We start from the raw sequence: 17,934 nt of genomic DNA on the forward strand, positions 1-17,934 counted from the left end.
TTCCTTTCAGTGTTTTCCTGAAGTGTCCAGGCGGCTCCTCTCTCAGGCCCCACTTGGCTCTGCCCCTCCCCCCAGACGATCCTTCTCTCTTTGGGGTCCTGGTAATCCAGCACGTTCAAGGCTCCCACTGGGCTGTACTCTCAGTCAGAAAGGCACCAGAGGCGTCTTTGATGTCCTTCCCACCACCCCCACCCGGGACGTGGGCCCGGGCTCGTCATGGCAGCAGAAAGGAGGCAGGGCACCGGATCATCACAGCCCGTCCGACCTCACCCTTGCCTGGCGCCCTTGGGCACCGGGTTACAGCTGTGCTCTCCGGAGCCGGCCACCGCTGCCAGGGGCTGTCTGGAACTCGCCTCCCTGTTGCCCAGCTGGGTCGCTTCCTGGTCCTGCTGGAAAAAGGCGCAAAGTCCTAATGAGTATTTAACAAGACTCATAAATCAGGGCGCTCATGTTGGGGCGGAGGGCCTGGCCGGGTCAGGGCGCCCAGCGGCCCCCCCCCCATCTGAAAACCAAGAATGGCCGTTTTGAAAGGCAGGTGAGGAGGCCGAGGCGCTGTCCTCTGTACCCACACGAGACGGGTCTGCGCTGCCCCAACCTTGGTGTTGACGGCAGGTCTCGTGTTGGCTCCAGGGAGTGGTCCGTCCCTGGGTGAGCTTTCTCCTCTTCTTCAGGCTTGCGTCCTTGGAGCTTCAAAACAGAGATGAATTATTTTGTAGTAAGTAAAACCGTAAGTGAGGATGCTATTTGGTTTGTTTACTTTCATTCTTATGTGAATATGATGAGGGTGGTAGGAGAGGATCAAAGACGGCCGTACTGAGAGGCTGGGGACAAAAACAGGACGCGATCTTTTCCATAACTGGGGTAGCATTTCCCTCTTATTTAGAAAACTGCCCCCACCCCCGTAACGATAACAAGTAAACTTTCCACCAGGCTTGAAAACCAATGTAACAGTCAACTTGGCTCAAACTCGCAGTGTTCCCCAACCCTGCCCCCGCCCCACCCGCACTCGCCACGGCCTCAGAGCTTTCTCTCTTCCCACCACAGCCGCTCCCTCCCTCCTAGCCGAGGCCGCACGCTGGATGGACCCCGCACACCCAAGGGTGCCCCCAGAGGCCCACGTCCTAGCCGGAGCGCGCCGAGTCAGGGCTCTCCGGCTAGAAGTCCCGGGTCAACTGCGGGGCCGCGCCGCCGGTGACGGGGGCCAACTGCCACTCCCCCCTTCATGGAGGTCCTTACGGAGCACCGGGGTTCCCAGACCCGAGCCGGATGCCTGCTTGGCGGAGCTCCGATCAGGCCGCGCAGCGACCCCTAGGTCTGGCTTTGCACCGCGGGGTGGCCCTGCGTGTCTCAGTGAGGACGGAGTGGCGACTGGGAAGGGAACCGCTCCCGCTGGGAACACCCTCCAGACCAGCGGCTGAGCCCGCCCGAGCCATTCCCGTGCCAGACGGGTCGGAGGCTGGCAGTCTGGGAAGCGGGTCTCTTCCCGTGTGCTTATCCAGAGCCACGCTGCTGGAGGCCATCGGTTTTCGAAGGCGGGACGCTGGAGCCCTACTGCGCGTCCCCCTCCAGGGCCTGGGGCGCGCAGGACCCGGATTCTCCCTCCTCTTTGCCCCGCTCCTCTCGGGCCAGCAGAGGGCTGGGCCAGGACTCTGCAGGGCTGAGCTGGTGAGCTGGACCTGCATGAAGAGGATATTCAAGTCAAGTCCAAGGTACCTGGTAAGAGCTTCTCTCTTGGCTCAGGCACCCTGGGCCTTTCTCCACCTTACTTAACCACTGGATAATGAAAAATGAGTAGAGGGCTCGCGGAAGGACACCGTCCTTGGCAAAGGTTAGCCATGAAGTTTTCAAGTCTTCTTTGCCCCTCCCCCTCTCCAATAGGCTACTTTGGAGGCAGTATTCTCAATGCTTCCTAGGTCTCTACGTGCAAGTTTTCTGGTAAAAGGACAAGGAGAAAGAAGGAAAGAGGTGAGCTAAGTTGCCCAGAGTCTGCTAGGATCCTAGCCCCTATCCCTGGGCAGAGAATGGCCACATTGGCTGCTCTGGCAGTTTTCCATGACTCCTTTGGAGCTAGTCTAGACCTTTCTAGTTGTGATTTCCTTCATAACTTGCTAATCCTCAGGCTGGTTTCCAGGTGGGTTTTTCCCACTGACTTCCCAGGTGCCTCCAGGACCCTACATGAATGGAGGTAATACTTGCAGGGCATGGTGGTGTGGCATGGCTGCATTGGTGAGGGTCAGAGTAGAGCCTGCTGCCCCTATCGCCTCCCTCCCCACCAGGTTCTGGTAGCTACAGTGTGACCCAAGTCAAGGTGGGCATTTGCTGGAAGGGGGGAAGGAAATGGTCAGTCCTTGTGGCTAGACCCTGACACCGGCTTACATTCCACCTCACTCCCCGGGTCACACAAGAGGGCTTATCTCACCTGTGTTTACCTGTTGCTCTGAAACATGACACTGGAGTTTGCTAAATGGGACAGAGGTGGAGCTAAAGCCTTATTTGTTTTGGATGTAGGGGAGAAGGAGTTTGGGGTGCTTGGAGGTGGGCTGGGGAGCAGGAGGAAGCTGTGGCTAGGGACTTCCCAGAGCAAGAGTGCCAAGTGCCCACCCCCGCCCCCAGATTCTGTCACAGCAGGAAAGGAGCCCAGACAGTTTCAGGAGGTTTCTGGAGAGATCTGGGGCTGGGGGGTGGGGGCGGAAGGTGGGGCAGCAGCAGGAACAGGACGAAAACCTGACTATGAGCAGAGAAGTTACAAACTCCTTATAGAGATGGTGATGGCTCCTATGTCTTATGTCTTACTCTTATGGTCGGTGGCTCTGTGTCTGCCCTCACACCCCAAAATGGGAAAACAGGACCCTTCCTGGTGCTGCGGAAGTCCCTGGGCTTCCGTGATTCTGGTAGTTAGTGTCCAGGGTGTAGGTGGCCCAGGTCACTGGCAGCAGAGCATGCTAGGTACAGGACTCAGTAATCAGCCTCAATCCAGCGGCTCGGAACCGGGCCCAAACCGAGTACGACATCGGAGTCTGTGGATGAATTTCCTACGGAGTCCGGTGTACCTGCTCGCGGCAGCAGGGAGTCCAGTGCGCTCAGTGCTCTGGCTGCCGCGTGGGAGGTGCGGTGCAAAGTGGCCCCAGAAGTCCTGGCGGGTACCCTGGGCTCACTCCCCACCTGGGCCACAGGGAACAAGCTCGCGAGCAAAGCTCAGGGGCTGCCTACCCGACCTGTCCGGGCATAGGGAGACGAGGAGGGCCCTAGAGTGGTCAAACCCTCCGCGAGCGGGAGCCAGCCCGCAGTGCCGCATCCTGACCCGCAGGCTCACTCTTTCTGCGGGGCGGAAGCTGGACAGAGAAGAGGGGCGTCCTGTCCCCATCCTGGTCTTGGAGCCGCCTCAGGCCGGCGAGCTCCACTCGTTTATTTCCTGAGTCTGCACGACTAGGGGACAAACGAGAGGTGCCCGGGCCCTGCTGGCTGCTCCCATGGCCAGGCTGGGCACCGGAATATTCCCCTCCCGCTGCTTTGATGCAGTCTGTAAAGAAAAGGTCTCTCGCCTCCAAAACGCTCTATCATAGACGGCATCTGTTTCCCACACCAAGTGGCTTCTCAGCTAGGGTTCCCTTTCTTAAAGTTTCCACAATAGCGAAAACCTGCAGGACTCGGCCACATCTCTCTTTTCCAAGTGCAGCAAGGCGGGTCATTGCGAGATGACTTACTACGTAGTGGAGGCCCCTTGGACGCCACGACCGCGCGCAGGTTTAGTGGCGCACGGAGGGCACCTGGTGCACTTCTGCCAAAGACATCCAGGGAAGTAAAGGAAGCGCCGACCAGTTACCGCGCCCCGGACCTCCCCAAAGGTGCAAAAGCAGGAGCCGATATGTTTTCGTGAAACAGTAGACACACTTCGGCTGCGAAACAGCAAACCCCGGTGTCCGACAGCTGTAAACCGGTGTCGACAGGTTGTCAGACAGCCGCGGGGGCCGGTCGGGAAAAAGCCCGCGGTCGCCGGGCCCGCACCAGCTGCCCCGCGGCTCCAGAGCGCACCGCGGGCAGAGGTGGCCCGGCCGGCGCGGGGCACCACGTGCTCGCCGGGAGGGGCGGGAGAGGCCGGCGAGGGCGGGCGGGAGTCTGGGAGGAGGACGGGAGCGGAGCCGGGGGCGGGGCCAGCGCTCAAGGGGATGCCAATCAAAGCATCAACTTCAAATTGTGTCTGAAAGCCCCGCCGCCGAGCGGAGGGCGGCCGGCACAGTCGGCGCGGGATCGCGGATCCGGGCGCAGCCGGGAGCCGGGCGCCAGCGAGCAACGGGCCGAGGAGCAGCCCCCGGCCCCCGCCTCCGGGCCGGCCCGAGCGCGCCCGGCCCGCCGCCCGCTCTCCACCGCCGCGCCTTCCCCCAGCCCCCCGCCTCCCTCCCTGGCCACTTTAACACTTGCCCGCCGCCTCTGCCGCCGAGTCCGCGGACATGTCCTTCCCGCAGCTGGGCTACCCGCAGTACCTGAGCGCCGCGGGGCCCGGCGCCTACGGCGGAGAGCGCCCGGGGGTGTTGGCTGCCGCGGCAGCGGCGGCCGCCGCCGCCTCGTCGGGCCGGCCGGGGGCTGCGGAGCTGGGCGCGGGCGCGGGCGCGGCAGCGGTCACCTCGGTGTTGGGCATGTACGCGGCGGCCGGACCTTACGCGGGCGCGCCCAACTACAGCGCCTTCCTGCCCTACGCCGCGGATCTCAGCCTCTTCTCGCAGATGGTGAGTGCGCCTCGCAGCTGCGCGCCTTTCTTGCCGGGGCGGCCTCTCCTCTCCGGCTCCGGAGCTCCGGGCACGGGGTCTCAGGCGGCTCGGCGCGCGGGAGGGAGAGCGGCGGGCCGGCAGAGCTGGCCGGGACGGGGAGCGCGAGCTTCTCTGCCCACGGGTCGGTGGCAGCGGGAGTCTGGGCAGCGCGAAGGGGCCAGCGGGCAATGGCACCGCCATCTCGCTCGGGCAAGCGGGAGGCCCAGCTGAGAAGCGGGGTCTCGGCGGGAGTCACGAGGCCGCAGGAGCAGGCCAGGGGCGCGCGGCCCACGCTGGAGGCCGGGGCCCAGTTCTCCCGGTGCCCCGGCCGGGCGGAGAAGGCGGGGCTCCGGTATCTCGGCCCGATTTTCCTGGAGTCCCCTCGGGCCCGCTCGCACGACCTCCGCGGCTGTGCGCTGGGCGGGAGAGACGTGGTTTCTGCCTCTTTGGCACAGCTCATACAGTCGTATCCGACTTTAAAGCCTGGTAGATGCTGTCAAAATCAAGGTAACAAAGGCGATCGGACTGGCCGTAGGGGTCTCTTAGTGGTGTGTGTGTGTAAAATTGAGATACCAGAGAAAATGAAGTTGAAATATTTTTTGGCGTCTAAAATGCTGTTTGCTTTGACTTTAGTAAGTTGCCAAAGTTTTCATTTCATTTGCACCGAAAGAAAGCACTTTTCTTCCCTGGTTACATAATGGAGGATTAAAGAAAACAGTGTCCCTGGGCTGAAAATAAATGGTGTCCGCTCAGTCTTAAGTCCCAGTGGGTGTCAGATGTGGGGTGGGGGCTCTTCCGGGCACGGGCCAGTCTGTCGATCCACACGATTTATTTTCCTTGATCTGGTGCAAGGTCGGGCTGAAACTTGGGCCGCTGGCGATCTGTGTGCAGGGCGCGGGGACCAGAGAAGCAGCCTCCTCTTGGCGCTGCTGCCGGCGGGATAACGCAGTTTCTGGTACCCCCAGGCTCTCCCCATTTCTCAAAGAAGAGACAGAAAATAAATACCCGCCAACCTTCGGCGTGCAAAGCGGCCGGTGGGTTTTCCTGTAACTTTTTCTTGTTTGGAAAGAAAGCCTGTTTCTCTGCAAGCAGCCCCAGCTGCCTTTCAGATCGCTTGCTGTCGAAAAAGATCAGCTCCCATTTTGTTCTGGCGGCTGGGATGCCAAGCAAGCGATGAGAGATTTACAAGGTATCCTTTCAGAAAGAATTCCCCGCAGAGAGGAGGTCTCAACGTCTTCTTTTCACTCACAAGCCAAATCATTAGAAAAGTGCAAAGTACATTTTGTAAAGATTAGGCAAAAACGAAATCTGGCCAAGGACATCTTTTCTCTGTGGCGTGGACCACCGAACTAATTATTCAAAGAAATCTTCTGTTCCTCACAACTTTCTCATAGCCCAGAACCCTCTTCTGCCAGTAGCAACTGGATGATTGTACATGAACAATTACAAATTTTTGCAGAATTTTTGAACGCAGATGTGTGCCATTTAACACCCCCTTGTGTTTGTGGGGGAGGAAGGGAGCTCCATGTTGAGACCCTGCTCCAGTGCAGTGCCATGAAGGAAGGCAGAGGCTTGGTTGTTTACTAAGGGGGTGCTGCAGAGAACCCCCCTCACGCACACACAGGTGTGTATGTGTTTCCTGTGGTCTTCTGTGGGTTCTTGGGAAGGAAGCCTAATCCCAAACTCAGACGCTAGGCCTAGATTTCCAACCTGGTAGGACTGGGGGGTTGGAAGTCAAAAGATAAAATTGTGAAGTGAATATCTGTCTGGGCAATTTATGGTAATAATGAGGCCTAATGAGGTTGTTAGAAAGATAAAATGTTATTTACCAAAAAACCTGATGGGATAATTTGACTCGCTGTGTTTTACTACCGATGATAAAAAGAATATTGATTGCAAATAAATCAGAGCCCCTGAATGCCTGCACACAGTTTGTGCTGCTTGCTGCAGATCAAAGACAAACTTCGGAGACAAAGTAGGAGCAGAGGCCCAGGGAACCGGTTCTGCACCTCTTCTCCGGCACTTCGGCCCTGGCGTTAATATTTCACCGGATAAGCCCTCCTTTTGTGTTTTTTTAAAACAAATGTTGGTTTTGTTATTGTTGTCCAGGATGACCAGGATTAAATTTTTAAATTACCTGTCACCACTCTAGACCTTTAAGTATGGGTGAGCCATTATATGCAGATTAATCTGGAAACTAAAGGGAGCCGTGCTTTCGTTTTAAATTGCTGGCTGTTTTGGGCCCGGAGAAAATCCGGTTTATTTTGTTTGACCCCCTCAGGGTCTGAGGGTGGGGGCAAGGGATCTTGGTTCTTCCCTTTTGGAGAAGCTGTTTTATCCGCCTAGTTAAAAGGTTTTCCCCTCCAGCTAGTGTGAGGTAAACTTGGATATCAGGCCTCTGGAGTTGTGGTGGGGGTGGGGTGGGGGACGGAGAGTGGCCCGGGGAAATCTAAGCGGCTGAGGCTCCCGCTGTGGCCTTCCACAGAGGCAAGGATTCTAGAACTTTTCTTGAGTGACAGAAAAGCCAAGATCCGTGGAAGCGCTGTTCCTGGAGGCAGCTCCTTGTCTAACCCCTCTCCCCAGTTCGACCACTGGCTGTTAACTGGGGCCTTTTGCTTTCCAGTGGCCAGGAGCGGCAGCCCCCCACTTTCCCTTGAGTTCTGGGAACTCATTTTTCTTTCTCTCTCTCTCTCTCCACCCCTACTATCTCCTCTCTCCATGGGCCCTGTGGCCTCAGGGCTCACAGTATGAACTCAAGGACAACCCTGGGGTGCACCCTGCCACCTTCGCTGCGCACACAGCGCCGGCCTACTACCCCTACGGCCAGTTCCAGTACGGGGATCCCGGGCGGCCCAAGAATGCCACGCGCGAGAGCACCAGCACGCTCAAGGCCTGGCTCAACGAGCACCGCAAGAACCCCTACCCCACCAAGGGGGAGAAGATCATGCTGGCCATCATCACCAAGATGACCCTCACGCAGGTCTCCACCTGGTTCGCCAACGCGCGCCGCCGCCTCAAGAAGGAGAACAAGGTGACGTGGGGCGCACGCAGCAAGGACCAGGAGGACGGCGCCCTCTTCGGAAGTGACACGGAGGGTGATCCGGAGAAGGCCGAGGACGATGAGGAGATCGATCTGGAAAGCATCGACATCGACAAGATCGACGAGCACGACGGCGACCAGAGTAACGAGGACGATGAGGACAAGGCTGAGGTGCCGCAAGCGCCCACAGTGCCCACCGCCCTCGCTCGGGATCAGGGATCGCCCCTGGCGGCCGCTGACGCGCTCAAAACTCAAGACTCGCCTCTAGGCTTGGCTAAGGAGGCCCAGGAACCCGGCGGCACGCGCCTGTTGAGTCCAGGCTCGGCAGCGGGTGGCCTGCAGGGAGCGCCGCACAGCAAGCCCAAGATCTGGTCACTGGCCGAGACGGCCACCAGCCCGGACGGCGCGCCCAAGGCCTCGCCGCCGCCCGCCAGCCATCCTGGCGCGCATGGGCCCCCTGCGGGCGCGCCGCTGCAACACCCCGCTTTCCTGCCCAGCCACGGACTGTACACCTGCCACATCGGCAAGTTCTCCAACTGGACCAACGGCGCTTTCCTGGCACAGGGCTCGCTGCTCAACATGCGTTCCTTTCTGGGCGTTGGCACGCCCCACGCCACCCCCCACGGCCCGCACCTGCCCGCGCCGCCGCCTCCACCTCAGCCACCGGTCGCTGTTGCCTCCGGGATGCTACACGGCGACAAGGCCTCGGCCCGCAGCAGCCCCACGCTCCCAGGTATGGCACAGGGAGCGTCCTTCTTGTCCTGGGCCAGGAATCCGGAGCCTGGGCGGAGCGTAGGGGCAGGGGGCACCGGCCGGGGAAGGGGAGGCATTGGCCAAGGAGCCCCGCTGAGCAGTAACCTTCGACGGCATTAGGGGAGCCAGGCCTAGGCCCCCCCAGGCTCTCCCGAGAGAGCTTGCTCCACAGCTTGTCTGCCGGGCGGAGGAAGGGATGTTTCTCTCCGGAGACCCTTCCCCAGCGGCAGGAGGGAGTGGGGAGGAGAAGGAGGCTTGCGCACCTCTGCCCCCCTCCTACCCCCAACAGGTCTCCCAGTCCTAACTTTCCCTCTTCCTCTCCCTCACAGAGAGAGACATTGTCCCCAGGCCAGACTCGCCGCCACAGCAGTTAAAGTCGCCCTTCCAGCCGGTGCGCGACAAGTGAGTGCTGTTTGCTTTTACCACTGGGTAGGGGAGGGAGCAGGGCCGGCCGGCGGTGGGATGCTGCCCACCAGCCCAGCGCGCGGGGCTCCCCGGGTCTACCCCGCTTTCTCCCCAGCCGGGAGCCGGGCGGGGCAGGCGACCCCGCCCCGCTTCGGTGCTAGGCGGGCTGAACCCGCGACTCCGGGTGCGGTCCAGCGTCCGTCTTTTGACAGTCCCTTTGCCTTCCTGTCTTGCTGTGTTTTCCCTGCAGCTCGCTGGCCCCGCAGGAGGGAACGCCGCGGATCCTAGCAGCCCTCCCGTCAGCTTGATTCAGGGTCTTCTTTTACTTTTGCGGGGGGAGGGGGGAGGAGTTCGGGAGGGGAGGGGTTGAAGGAGGAATTAAGACAAATACTTCAGACTGGTACAAAGGACAAACATGGCAACAACGTCAACGACTCCCATCCATCGCTTTCTGCAGAAAGGGGCTCGTCCCGACCGAGCTCGAGTCCAGGCAGCCGGCCTCCGCGGAGGCTGGGCTCCGGCGGCTGTCGCCGTGCTCTGGGTGAATATCGGTTCGGTAAATGCCCCCACGTGCTTGTGTCTCTTTTTTTCCCCCCTTTCTGTATATAGAGTGATTTCAGATTGTAAATAGCGCGTCAGCGAACTTGTCTAAATCATATATTTTTGTCTAATAAACTAAATGAAATGGTGCCACCGCTCCTGCTGCTGTGTGTGGCTGCCGGAGTCCCGAGCCCTGGAATGCTGGCAGGCCCGCGAGTGCCTGCGGCTCGCGGAGCAGAGGCCTCTCGGAAACTTTCCACCCAGGAGGTGGCTGTTTCGCAGCCATTCGGTTGTCGAATGTGTGATGTTGACTCTAGCACAGTTTCTTGTTGGCAGTTTGATTCTTAGCAACTCTTACACATGTATTTGGGACACCCGTTTCTCAGGACGTAAATGAGTTCGATTTCAGGCAGTTTATAAAACGATTTCTTCAAGTGGGCAACAATGAGGAGGGGGAAAAAAGAATTTCCGGTCGTGTCCCCTAAGGAGGACTTCGAATTTTAAATCAATTTCTATCTAGTTGTCTCAACAGCGCATCGCGGCGTCAGGCTGTTCGCGGGAAGAATGGAGATGTAATGGAGTATGAAATTTTGCTTTGAATGCACTTTTTAGTTATTTGGTTAAGTCAAACGTGGAGAAATTGGGAGACTTTTAAAAACTCTCCTGGCGGAGGGCAGGGATGCAGTGCGGGGGTGCTCTCCGGGCTTGTGAGCGGAGGGCTCCGTAGGGGTAGTTGGGACAAAAACGGGAGGAAGCTTTAGTCTCCCAGGGATTCCCCCATTGAACTGCTGCTCCCTCGACTGGGCGCGCCGAGTGATCGAACCCTGGAGCAAATAGCCCCCGAGGGCCCCAGCCGGGGCCTGCAGGCCGTTGGGAGCGAGGTGAGGAGACAACGCTGGCCGGCTCCGGCTTCGCGTGCGCGCGGGAGGGCCGTGGTCCCGGGGGCTCCGGGGCCGCGGTGCGCTGGGAGAGAGAGGGACGCGCCGAAGCAGCCTGCACTTCGAGCGGGGCGCAGACGACTTTGTGTTGGATTTGCGAAAACCAAGAAGGCAGACGTTGCCAAAACTGCCAGTGAGCGGAGGTGGGCTGCGGGGCAGCCTGCCCGGTGAGGAAGAGGCGAAGTCCCTGGCGTCCTGGAGGCCCCCTTCCACACCCCCACCCCGGACCTTCTGTTGGCCCTCGAGCCTCCTCAGGCCCCGGTCTGGGGCTGCGAGTGGCGGCGAGAGGCTCGGCTCTTTGACTGTGCCTCCTCCGGCTAAGGAAAGGGGGAGGCTCGCTCTGAAGACCAGGGGTCTGCACCCTACTCTGGTGCTTGTGTCCTTTTCCAGCCATCCCCGGCCCCGCCACGTCCTTTTGGATGAAAGGTCCCCTCCCTGCCCCGAGGAGGAAGCGCGTAGGACGCCGCCAGGGCCAGCTTGGAGGCTTGGCAGGTGGGGGTGAGCAGCGGGCGGGGCGTGCGGAGCCCGGGAGGAAGCGGGCAGCAGAGCTGAGCGGACGGCCGACTGAGACCGCGCGCTTCCAGTCCAAACGGACGTGCTCGAGGCGCCCTCTATGGGCCGGAAGCGGAATGTGGCCCTGATGCGGCTCGGATCTCGCTCCTGGGGCGTGGCGCAGAGTCTGGGGGTTCTGGGCCTTGGGGATGTTGTGGACGTTAGCCTCCATTTGCAGTATTTTTTTATGTGTTCTTGGGCGCCACTCACTTGTTTGAATGTTGGGGGTGCGGTGCCTGGCCTGCTGGGTAGGCTGACATTTGGGGGGAAGAAGTGGAAGCCAGGGTCTGCGCAGGTCGTTTTCATTGTCTCTGGTGCGCCTTGCGAGTTCAGAGAGGAATTCCTCGTTTGTCCTCCATGCTAGGGCTGCGGGGGTCACAGTCCTGGACTCCCTATTTCGGAGGTTTTGGTGACAGCGCGCATATTGAGAGCTTTGACCAGCAGTGTCCTACGTGTCTGAGGAGGAATCGGGTTCTTGGCCCCAGCACAAGCTACTTGGGCATCCAGTGTGCCGAGAGATCCCTTCTGGGTGAGGGCTGGAAGCAGAGAGGGGGATTTAGGTGGGCTGTAGAATCCTCTGCCCTTGCTGGCCTCCACTCTCTCTTATTTTCCAGACTCAAAGAGGATTGTCCATGCAGGTATCTGCTGCTTGCCCTGTAAGTCCATTTCTTTAAAATCCCATACATTCGGGACCCCCAGTTCTGTTGCTTAGGTGGCTGGGCCAGCAGGTGCTCCCCAGCTCCAGGCCTCAGAATTCAGTGGCCTAGAAGTGTGAAGGTCTGTGCTTCCTCCTGTGGACTGGAGATGCTTTCTGTACAAAGAAGTCAGATTGCCAGCCTCAGAATTATTTTTCTCTAAATAAAAGCTAGAAGTAATTTTTAATTGAGCATTAAAGAGCATTTTTTTTGTTCCTTGTGTGCTATTTGTTTACCTCTTTCCCAACCTCGTACCTACCTAGGAGTGCCTGTGCACACAGTGTTTCAGGTCCTGAGATATCTGGGAGTAGACATAGAAACCCTCTTCTTTTTTTTTTCCTAAAGCTAAAGCAGAAGTTTCTCTGCAGCTTTCTGTACATGCAAAAGTGTTGCCCCACTCCATCTCTGCCCAGGGACAGTTTCAGGGCCTTGCATTAGTTCTGTGACCTGCAAGGAGAAGCCTGAGCCCCAAAAGGAGAAGAGGTGAGCAATATCCACAGGATTAATGTTTGCACCTTGGGGCACCATCCTCCACACCAAGAAAGGACACCCTGTGTCCAGGACAGAGCATTTCTGTCTTCATTGAGTCTTCTGGTGGGAGAAAGGTAAGAAATCCTGTCTGGTGACCCTCTTCTTTCTGCTCCAGCCCAGGCTGGTGTCTAGGTGACAGGATCATCACAGCACAGTCCTTCTAGATCTGTTTCCCCTAATTCCTGGCCTTAGGATGTCTGGAGTGGGCTCAGGCCCTGCCCCAAATCCTGACCTGCAGGAGTCTCTGAAACCTCTGCTCCCACTATCCTCTTCTTCCCCCTCCGATCAATTATATTCCCCAGCACATTTATCTCGCCCGCAATATGGAGAATTCATATTCATATCTCGGTTTTAGTGTTCTGACACTGATTAATGTCATTCGCGCTGTGGCTCCGAGGGGCACGCCACCCGATGAATCATGCCCTATAAAGTTTCAGTTGTCCTTGTAGATGGGACTCTGTACCAGAGAGCTAGGAAGCCGGGCAGGAGTGAGGAGGGAGGGAGGAGGGTGGGGGGAGGGAGGGGGGAAAGGAAAGGAGAGACAAAGGCAGATTGAGCTCTGGTTCACAGGATACCCTTGGCCCTACATGGGGGTTTGGGAACCCTGGACCCTTTGCAAGAACCCTTCTCCCCACCTGGGCACTTCCATTCCAGTCCTCCCCAGCCTCTCTGTTTTCTTTCCTTCCAGATGGTTCCACAAAGACTAGTGGCTTCCTGACTGCCCCAGGCAGGGTCATGGTGGGCCTGGGGCTGCCAGGTAGAGATCATGGATTTATGGACATTGATTTGGGGAGATTGGAGTCCTGAATGCTCTCTGGAAAGTGATGGGGCTTAGTTTGCCAATAAGAATATGGTTTTGACCCTGGGGTCAAAAAGTTGGGGGGCCTGAAAGTGGGGAAGGAAGCCCAGCCCAAGAAAGGTTGCTGGGTGTGGTGGGGGAGGGGGTTGGTGACTCCTCGAAGGTTTGAGGTACTGGGTCTTGGGGATTTGGCAGTCTCTGCCCACCCCCTGTGCTGCGTGGGCCGTGTTGCAGGACCCAGCACTGTGATATGAGCCTGCTGGGCACTCAGGCTCCTGGCACCCCAAAAAGGAAGCTACGGCTACCCTATACTGTGCTCAGGCATTATGGCCCAGCAACTTGACAGGCTCAGGGTGTCCTGGGGAGAGCCGTGCCATATCTAGCTGTCTGGGCCTGGGCTCCAGGTATAGATGGTAAGCAGGGGAGGGTGTGGCCCTGGGTCTCCAATCCAAGGTGGGTGGACAGGAGATAGAGCTAGGAGATGGGGGCCTGTGTGCTTTGGGAGTGGTGGCAGTTTCTAGAAGCCTGGAGATGTCCCTGAGCCTGTGTGGAGAGTAACCCCCACCCTGCAACGTTTCCTGGGCTATGGCAACCCACCCTGGGACATCTGATAAATGGTCTGCAAGTGAAAACTCCCCAGCAGTCTGGATGCTGGATGTGGTGGCCGCTCAGCTGGGGTGGGAGAGCTTCACAGGTCTTCTCCAGCCCTGTGGAGCCAGGGTTCTAATTATAGCCTTGGAGCTGAAAGGCCTCAGAAGGTCATCCCGTGGGGACTGCTGGTGGCCTTTTGTGCCCCTGCTTCTGAAGCTGGGTAGAGATTCCCTCCCCTCCCACTAAGGACGACGGGCCCTCTGAGGGCATCTGACCTATTAGGTCAGCGAGCACTGGGCCCGAGGCCCACCATACTGTTAGAGGCCCACAAACATGCTTTAATTTCTTTTGAAACAGAAAAAAAGAGAACTTTTAGGTGGAAGACTATCTGTTAATATCTAATATCAATATATTCATCTTTATACCAACATGGTCATGACGTTTATTTTTTAACATTTGTTTACAATGGAGGAAGAGGCCCACCACCCAGAAAAGTCACCTTGAGGCCCAGGCTGAGAAGACCTCAAGGCTTTTAATGTTCTGGAATTGCCTTCAATGGGAAGTCAGAGATTCAAGGTGGCCCTGAACCTTGGAGGGGCCCGACCCATGTGCCTGGATGACCTCACCATCTCACATTCAGGTTGCAGGGAGCCATGCACTCCAGCCAAGTCTTGGGACACCCCCAAACTGTTGGCCTGAACCGGCTCTGAGGGAGCATGCCGTCAACATATCCCTCCGGCCCAGTCCCCTGTCCTCCACCCCCATCTCCAGTGCAGGAAAGACCAGAACTCCCAAGGCTGAGAGGCAGGCAAAAGGCGGTGGTCTGGTCAGAGGAGAGGCCAAGCAACCCCCTATGCCCCTCCAGTGGGTGGGGCACAAGTGGCAGCCCTTTCTGCTCCTCTGCTGTTTGGCTCCTGAAGAGGCCTGGGGTGTCTCTGATCCCTTAATCCCTTTATGCAGCGTCCTGAGCTTACCAGTTGAATGTGGGGACTTCAGTGGCCTGTGTTGCATCAGGGGTCATGTGGGGGAAAGTGCTGCACCCAGCAAGTCCTGGCTTCAGTCTGTCTACCCCAGTTGCCCCAGTCCCCACCATCCCCGCCGGCCCCACCCGCCTCACCAGCCTCATCAGGTCCAGGCTCTGGCTCAGTGGCAGACTGGGGGTGGAAGTGGGGGGGAGTCATGCCTACAGTTTAAATCCTCTAAACTGAAAGGCTTTTATTTATTCCTTCTACTTCAGGCTGCCCTGTGAACCAGGGAAAGAGCTCCCTGGATTTCTCCTCTGTGCGTTTGTGGTTTGAGCTCAGGTGCTCCGGGGAGGGGCTCTTGGGCTGCTCAGGCTACAGGACACCCATGGCCACAGCCCAGCTGGTTACCTGCAGTCCTGGCCTGTCTTCCTCTGTTTGCTTGTTTGTCATTGCTGTAGCTTTGCTTGTTACTGAATTTTAAACGTATGCTTAGTTGCCAGGTCCTGGGTTAGCTCCAGCAATGTCTGAAAATATTAAATACATCTAGGAGACAGTGGGCAAGAGAAATTAAAAAGGTGCTTGCTGCACAGAATGTTAAAAAGATCCTACAATAAAGTGATTAACATTTTTATGAATAAAATTAATCACGCATTAACTGCAGCCAGCACCTCTGAAAGGCAGCCCCTTTCTTACACCCATGAACTTGGAGGCCTCCTTGGCCCACAGCAGACACCCAGCCACTGGCAACTGTGGAATCTTTATGAGGGGACAGCCAGTGATGATAGATACCTAAACTGAGGCAAGGAAAACAAAACCTCCAAAAACACCAACAACACATACACAGCAACATTTTTAAAAACGTCATTTTTTTAGCAAACCCTCAATTAAAACAGGCCATTTCCATGGTCAGATGTGCCGGTGGGGTGGTGTGGACCTGGTCACGAGGGCAGCAGAAGGAGACCTGGCAGGCGAAGCACAGCCCCAGGGCCCTGCAGTGAGGCCTGTGGGGTCCTCCTTCTGGGCCAAGCCTCAGGCAAAGCCACTCATATTGGGGGGCGGACCTTCGGCATTATTAACATTTCCAGTCTTCCAGATAATAAAGTGCGATTCTTCCTCTCCGGTCTCCGCTCTCCCTCCTCTCTAATCTCTTGCCACTGCGGTTTTGGGATGGTTCCAGCAGGCTGTACAAAGGGACGCGCAGGCATCTGAAGTGTCACTCGGCAGCTGGGGCAGAGGAGCAGCATTGCCATTTTGTCGGAGCTCCCCGCTCATGTGCGCAGCAGAAGGTGAATCAAAGCGCCGGCGTCCGCAGCCCACGCATTCTTCTTCACCGCCGCGGCGAATCTCCGAGCTCCGAGCACCAGCAGAATCACCGGCCCTGTTTGAGTTGATATATTAATATTTACTGAGGATTTGCAAGGTCGGGACTAAATGTCAGCAGATTGCTGGGGCAGTCCTGTGGGGAATAATTAAACAAATCTCACAGCAGTTCAGCCTCTTAACATCTTTATTAATCTTCCCCCCACCCTCCTGAAAGAGTATGTGGAAATATTGCTTTTGCAACCTTAGAGGAAATTCAGAATAAGGGTGTTAGTAAATAAGACACTGTGCTGTGGATGTTTGCTTTGGAGGCCTCCTGGCCCCTCCCAGGCAGATGTTCCAGAGGCAGGAGGGCTCTGATGTGCGCATTACAGCCCAGAGGTTGTCATTCTCACCTGCCCCTCCATCAGGTTTATCCGGTCCAATTTGGAGCACAGCCACTTCGTTCCTGTGATTCGGTCCGCACCCTCTGTCCACTCTGCTGGCTCTGCCTCCTCTAACATGATTACAGCATGCACTTTGCTACAAGTTGGACAATTCTCTTTAATAAGCTTCATAATTAGTGTTGGGATGCCTCATTACAAGTCATAGCCTGTAGCAGTCCTAGGCCAAACGGCCCTCCGCAATCTGATTTATTTTTTATCAGGCAGCAGGAGCTGTCTGGAGTTTTTGTTTGTATAATGGGGACCCGCATCAGGCCCCCAGTGTAAAAATACCACCAGGAAATTAATTGCTTCTGTGTGGATCCACCACAGATGTGTCCTGTTGATCAGAATGGTATATTTTTGACTTTGCTATCCTGTGGTGAGTTGTAAAAAAAATAAAATGAAAGCCAGCAATGCAAACATATTAGCATCAATATAGATTCAGTCTGTCATAATTGAAAACATGGGGTTTCTGAGGAGGCTGGGCAGGGAAAGTCCAAGTTCCTGGTGAGACCTTTTCCTTCCTGTCCTCTTACACAGGGTTCTTATTTATTTGTTAATATGTGCATGCATTTATTTATTTATTGCTTCCAAGTGGAACCACTTCCTGGCAGACATGTGGCTGGAATTGCAGTTGGTTTCTGACTGAAAGATCTACTTAGAGTAACACACCCCCAGTGGGCAGGGATGGTCTCCATACCCCACACCTGACCTCAAGTCCCCTGGCTGAGGTCAGTAGTCGGATGCTCTCACAAGCCGTGTGAGGACACCAAGAAAAAGGTGGGTCCCACCTGCTCATCTCAGATGCACCCAGTGGGGCCTTTGGTGGCCTCAGGTGGGTAGGTCTTGTGTGGACTCATGTCTGCATGTGGGCATGTGTGTTCCACGTGTGACTCAGCTGAGTGGGCAGGTCTTTGTCCTGTGCTCTCTGCACTGCTCCCAGCTCAGACATAAATAAAGGAAGGAGTCCTTCCTCCTCTCTGCTCTTTCATTAGACCACTTGATGCCTAAATTCTGATGCAGTTGCGAATTACTCCAACTGAGCACAGTGTGAGGATGCTTTTGGACTCGTCGGCTCCTGCATTAAACTCTGCAGCCGCACGTTCTGTTCCTGGCACCGGGGTAGTTCATTGCTGGCTAGTCCACGTGGGTCACCATCAGTGCGGTTTAGGTTCCCATGTCCCTTTTATTAATTTGTTCCCAGAAGTTTCACGAGCTTCTTTCTCTGAATCCTTTCTGAGGCCCTTGGAGGTCAGCAGTCTGATTTTCTTGCTCAGCTCTGTGTTGGGTGGAGTTGATAAGTTTTAGCTCTGATAACTCAGCAGACAACACCTTATGCGTCGGAAAAAATAATGTAAAGCTGACAGGGCAACATTTTTGTTTAGGAAAATAACTTGGTTTCATATGCAAAAGAACAGACTTGTCTGACTTCATGTGTGCCCATAGAAGCAGCAGGTGTTTCTCAGCAGCGAGAACAGACGCTAGAACCTTTACTATTGAATTTGCCAAGTCCTGTGGATGGGAGAATGCTAGCGGTCTCTGGGAATGCCATGGTGTGGCAGGTTATAGTGGTCTCGTGGCCAGGCTTACCTCAGTTTACAGGTAGGCCTGGGCTCCTAGAATCCAGGAATCAAG

At 56.7% G+C, this 17,934-nt stretch overlaps 1 protein-coding gene across 1 annotated transcript; it reads left to right on the top strand.

Annotated features, from left to right (window-relative positions):
• The first annotated feature begins 4,276 nt into the window (after positions 1-4,276).
• IRX1 (iroquois homeobox 1) lies at positions 4,277-9,279 on the top strand. The gene is made up of 4 exons (XM_045848066.1): positions 4,277-4,724; positions 7,483-8,518; positions 8,868-8,940; positions 9,194-9,279. Exons 1-4 carry the CDS (start codon positions 4,449-4,451, stop codon positions 9,249-9,251), a joined length of 1,443 nt encoding a protein of 480 aa, XP_045704022.1. The 5' UTR covers positions 4,277-4,448; the 3' UTR covers positions 9,252-9,279.
• The last annotated feature ends 8,655 nt before the right edge of the window (positions 9,280-17,934 follow it).

Source organism: Phyllostomus hastatus, unplaced genomic scaffold, assembly GCF_019186645.2.
Source record: "Phyllostomus hastatus isolate PE091 unplaced genomic scaffold, TTU_PhHast_1.1 phas_contig_58, whole genome shotgun sequence".
NCBI classification, from domain to species: Eukaryota; Metazoa; Chordata; class Mammalia; order Chiroptera; family Phyllostomidae; genus Phyllostomus; species Phyllostomus hastatus.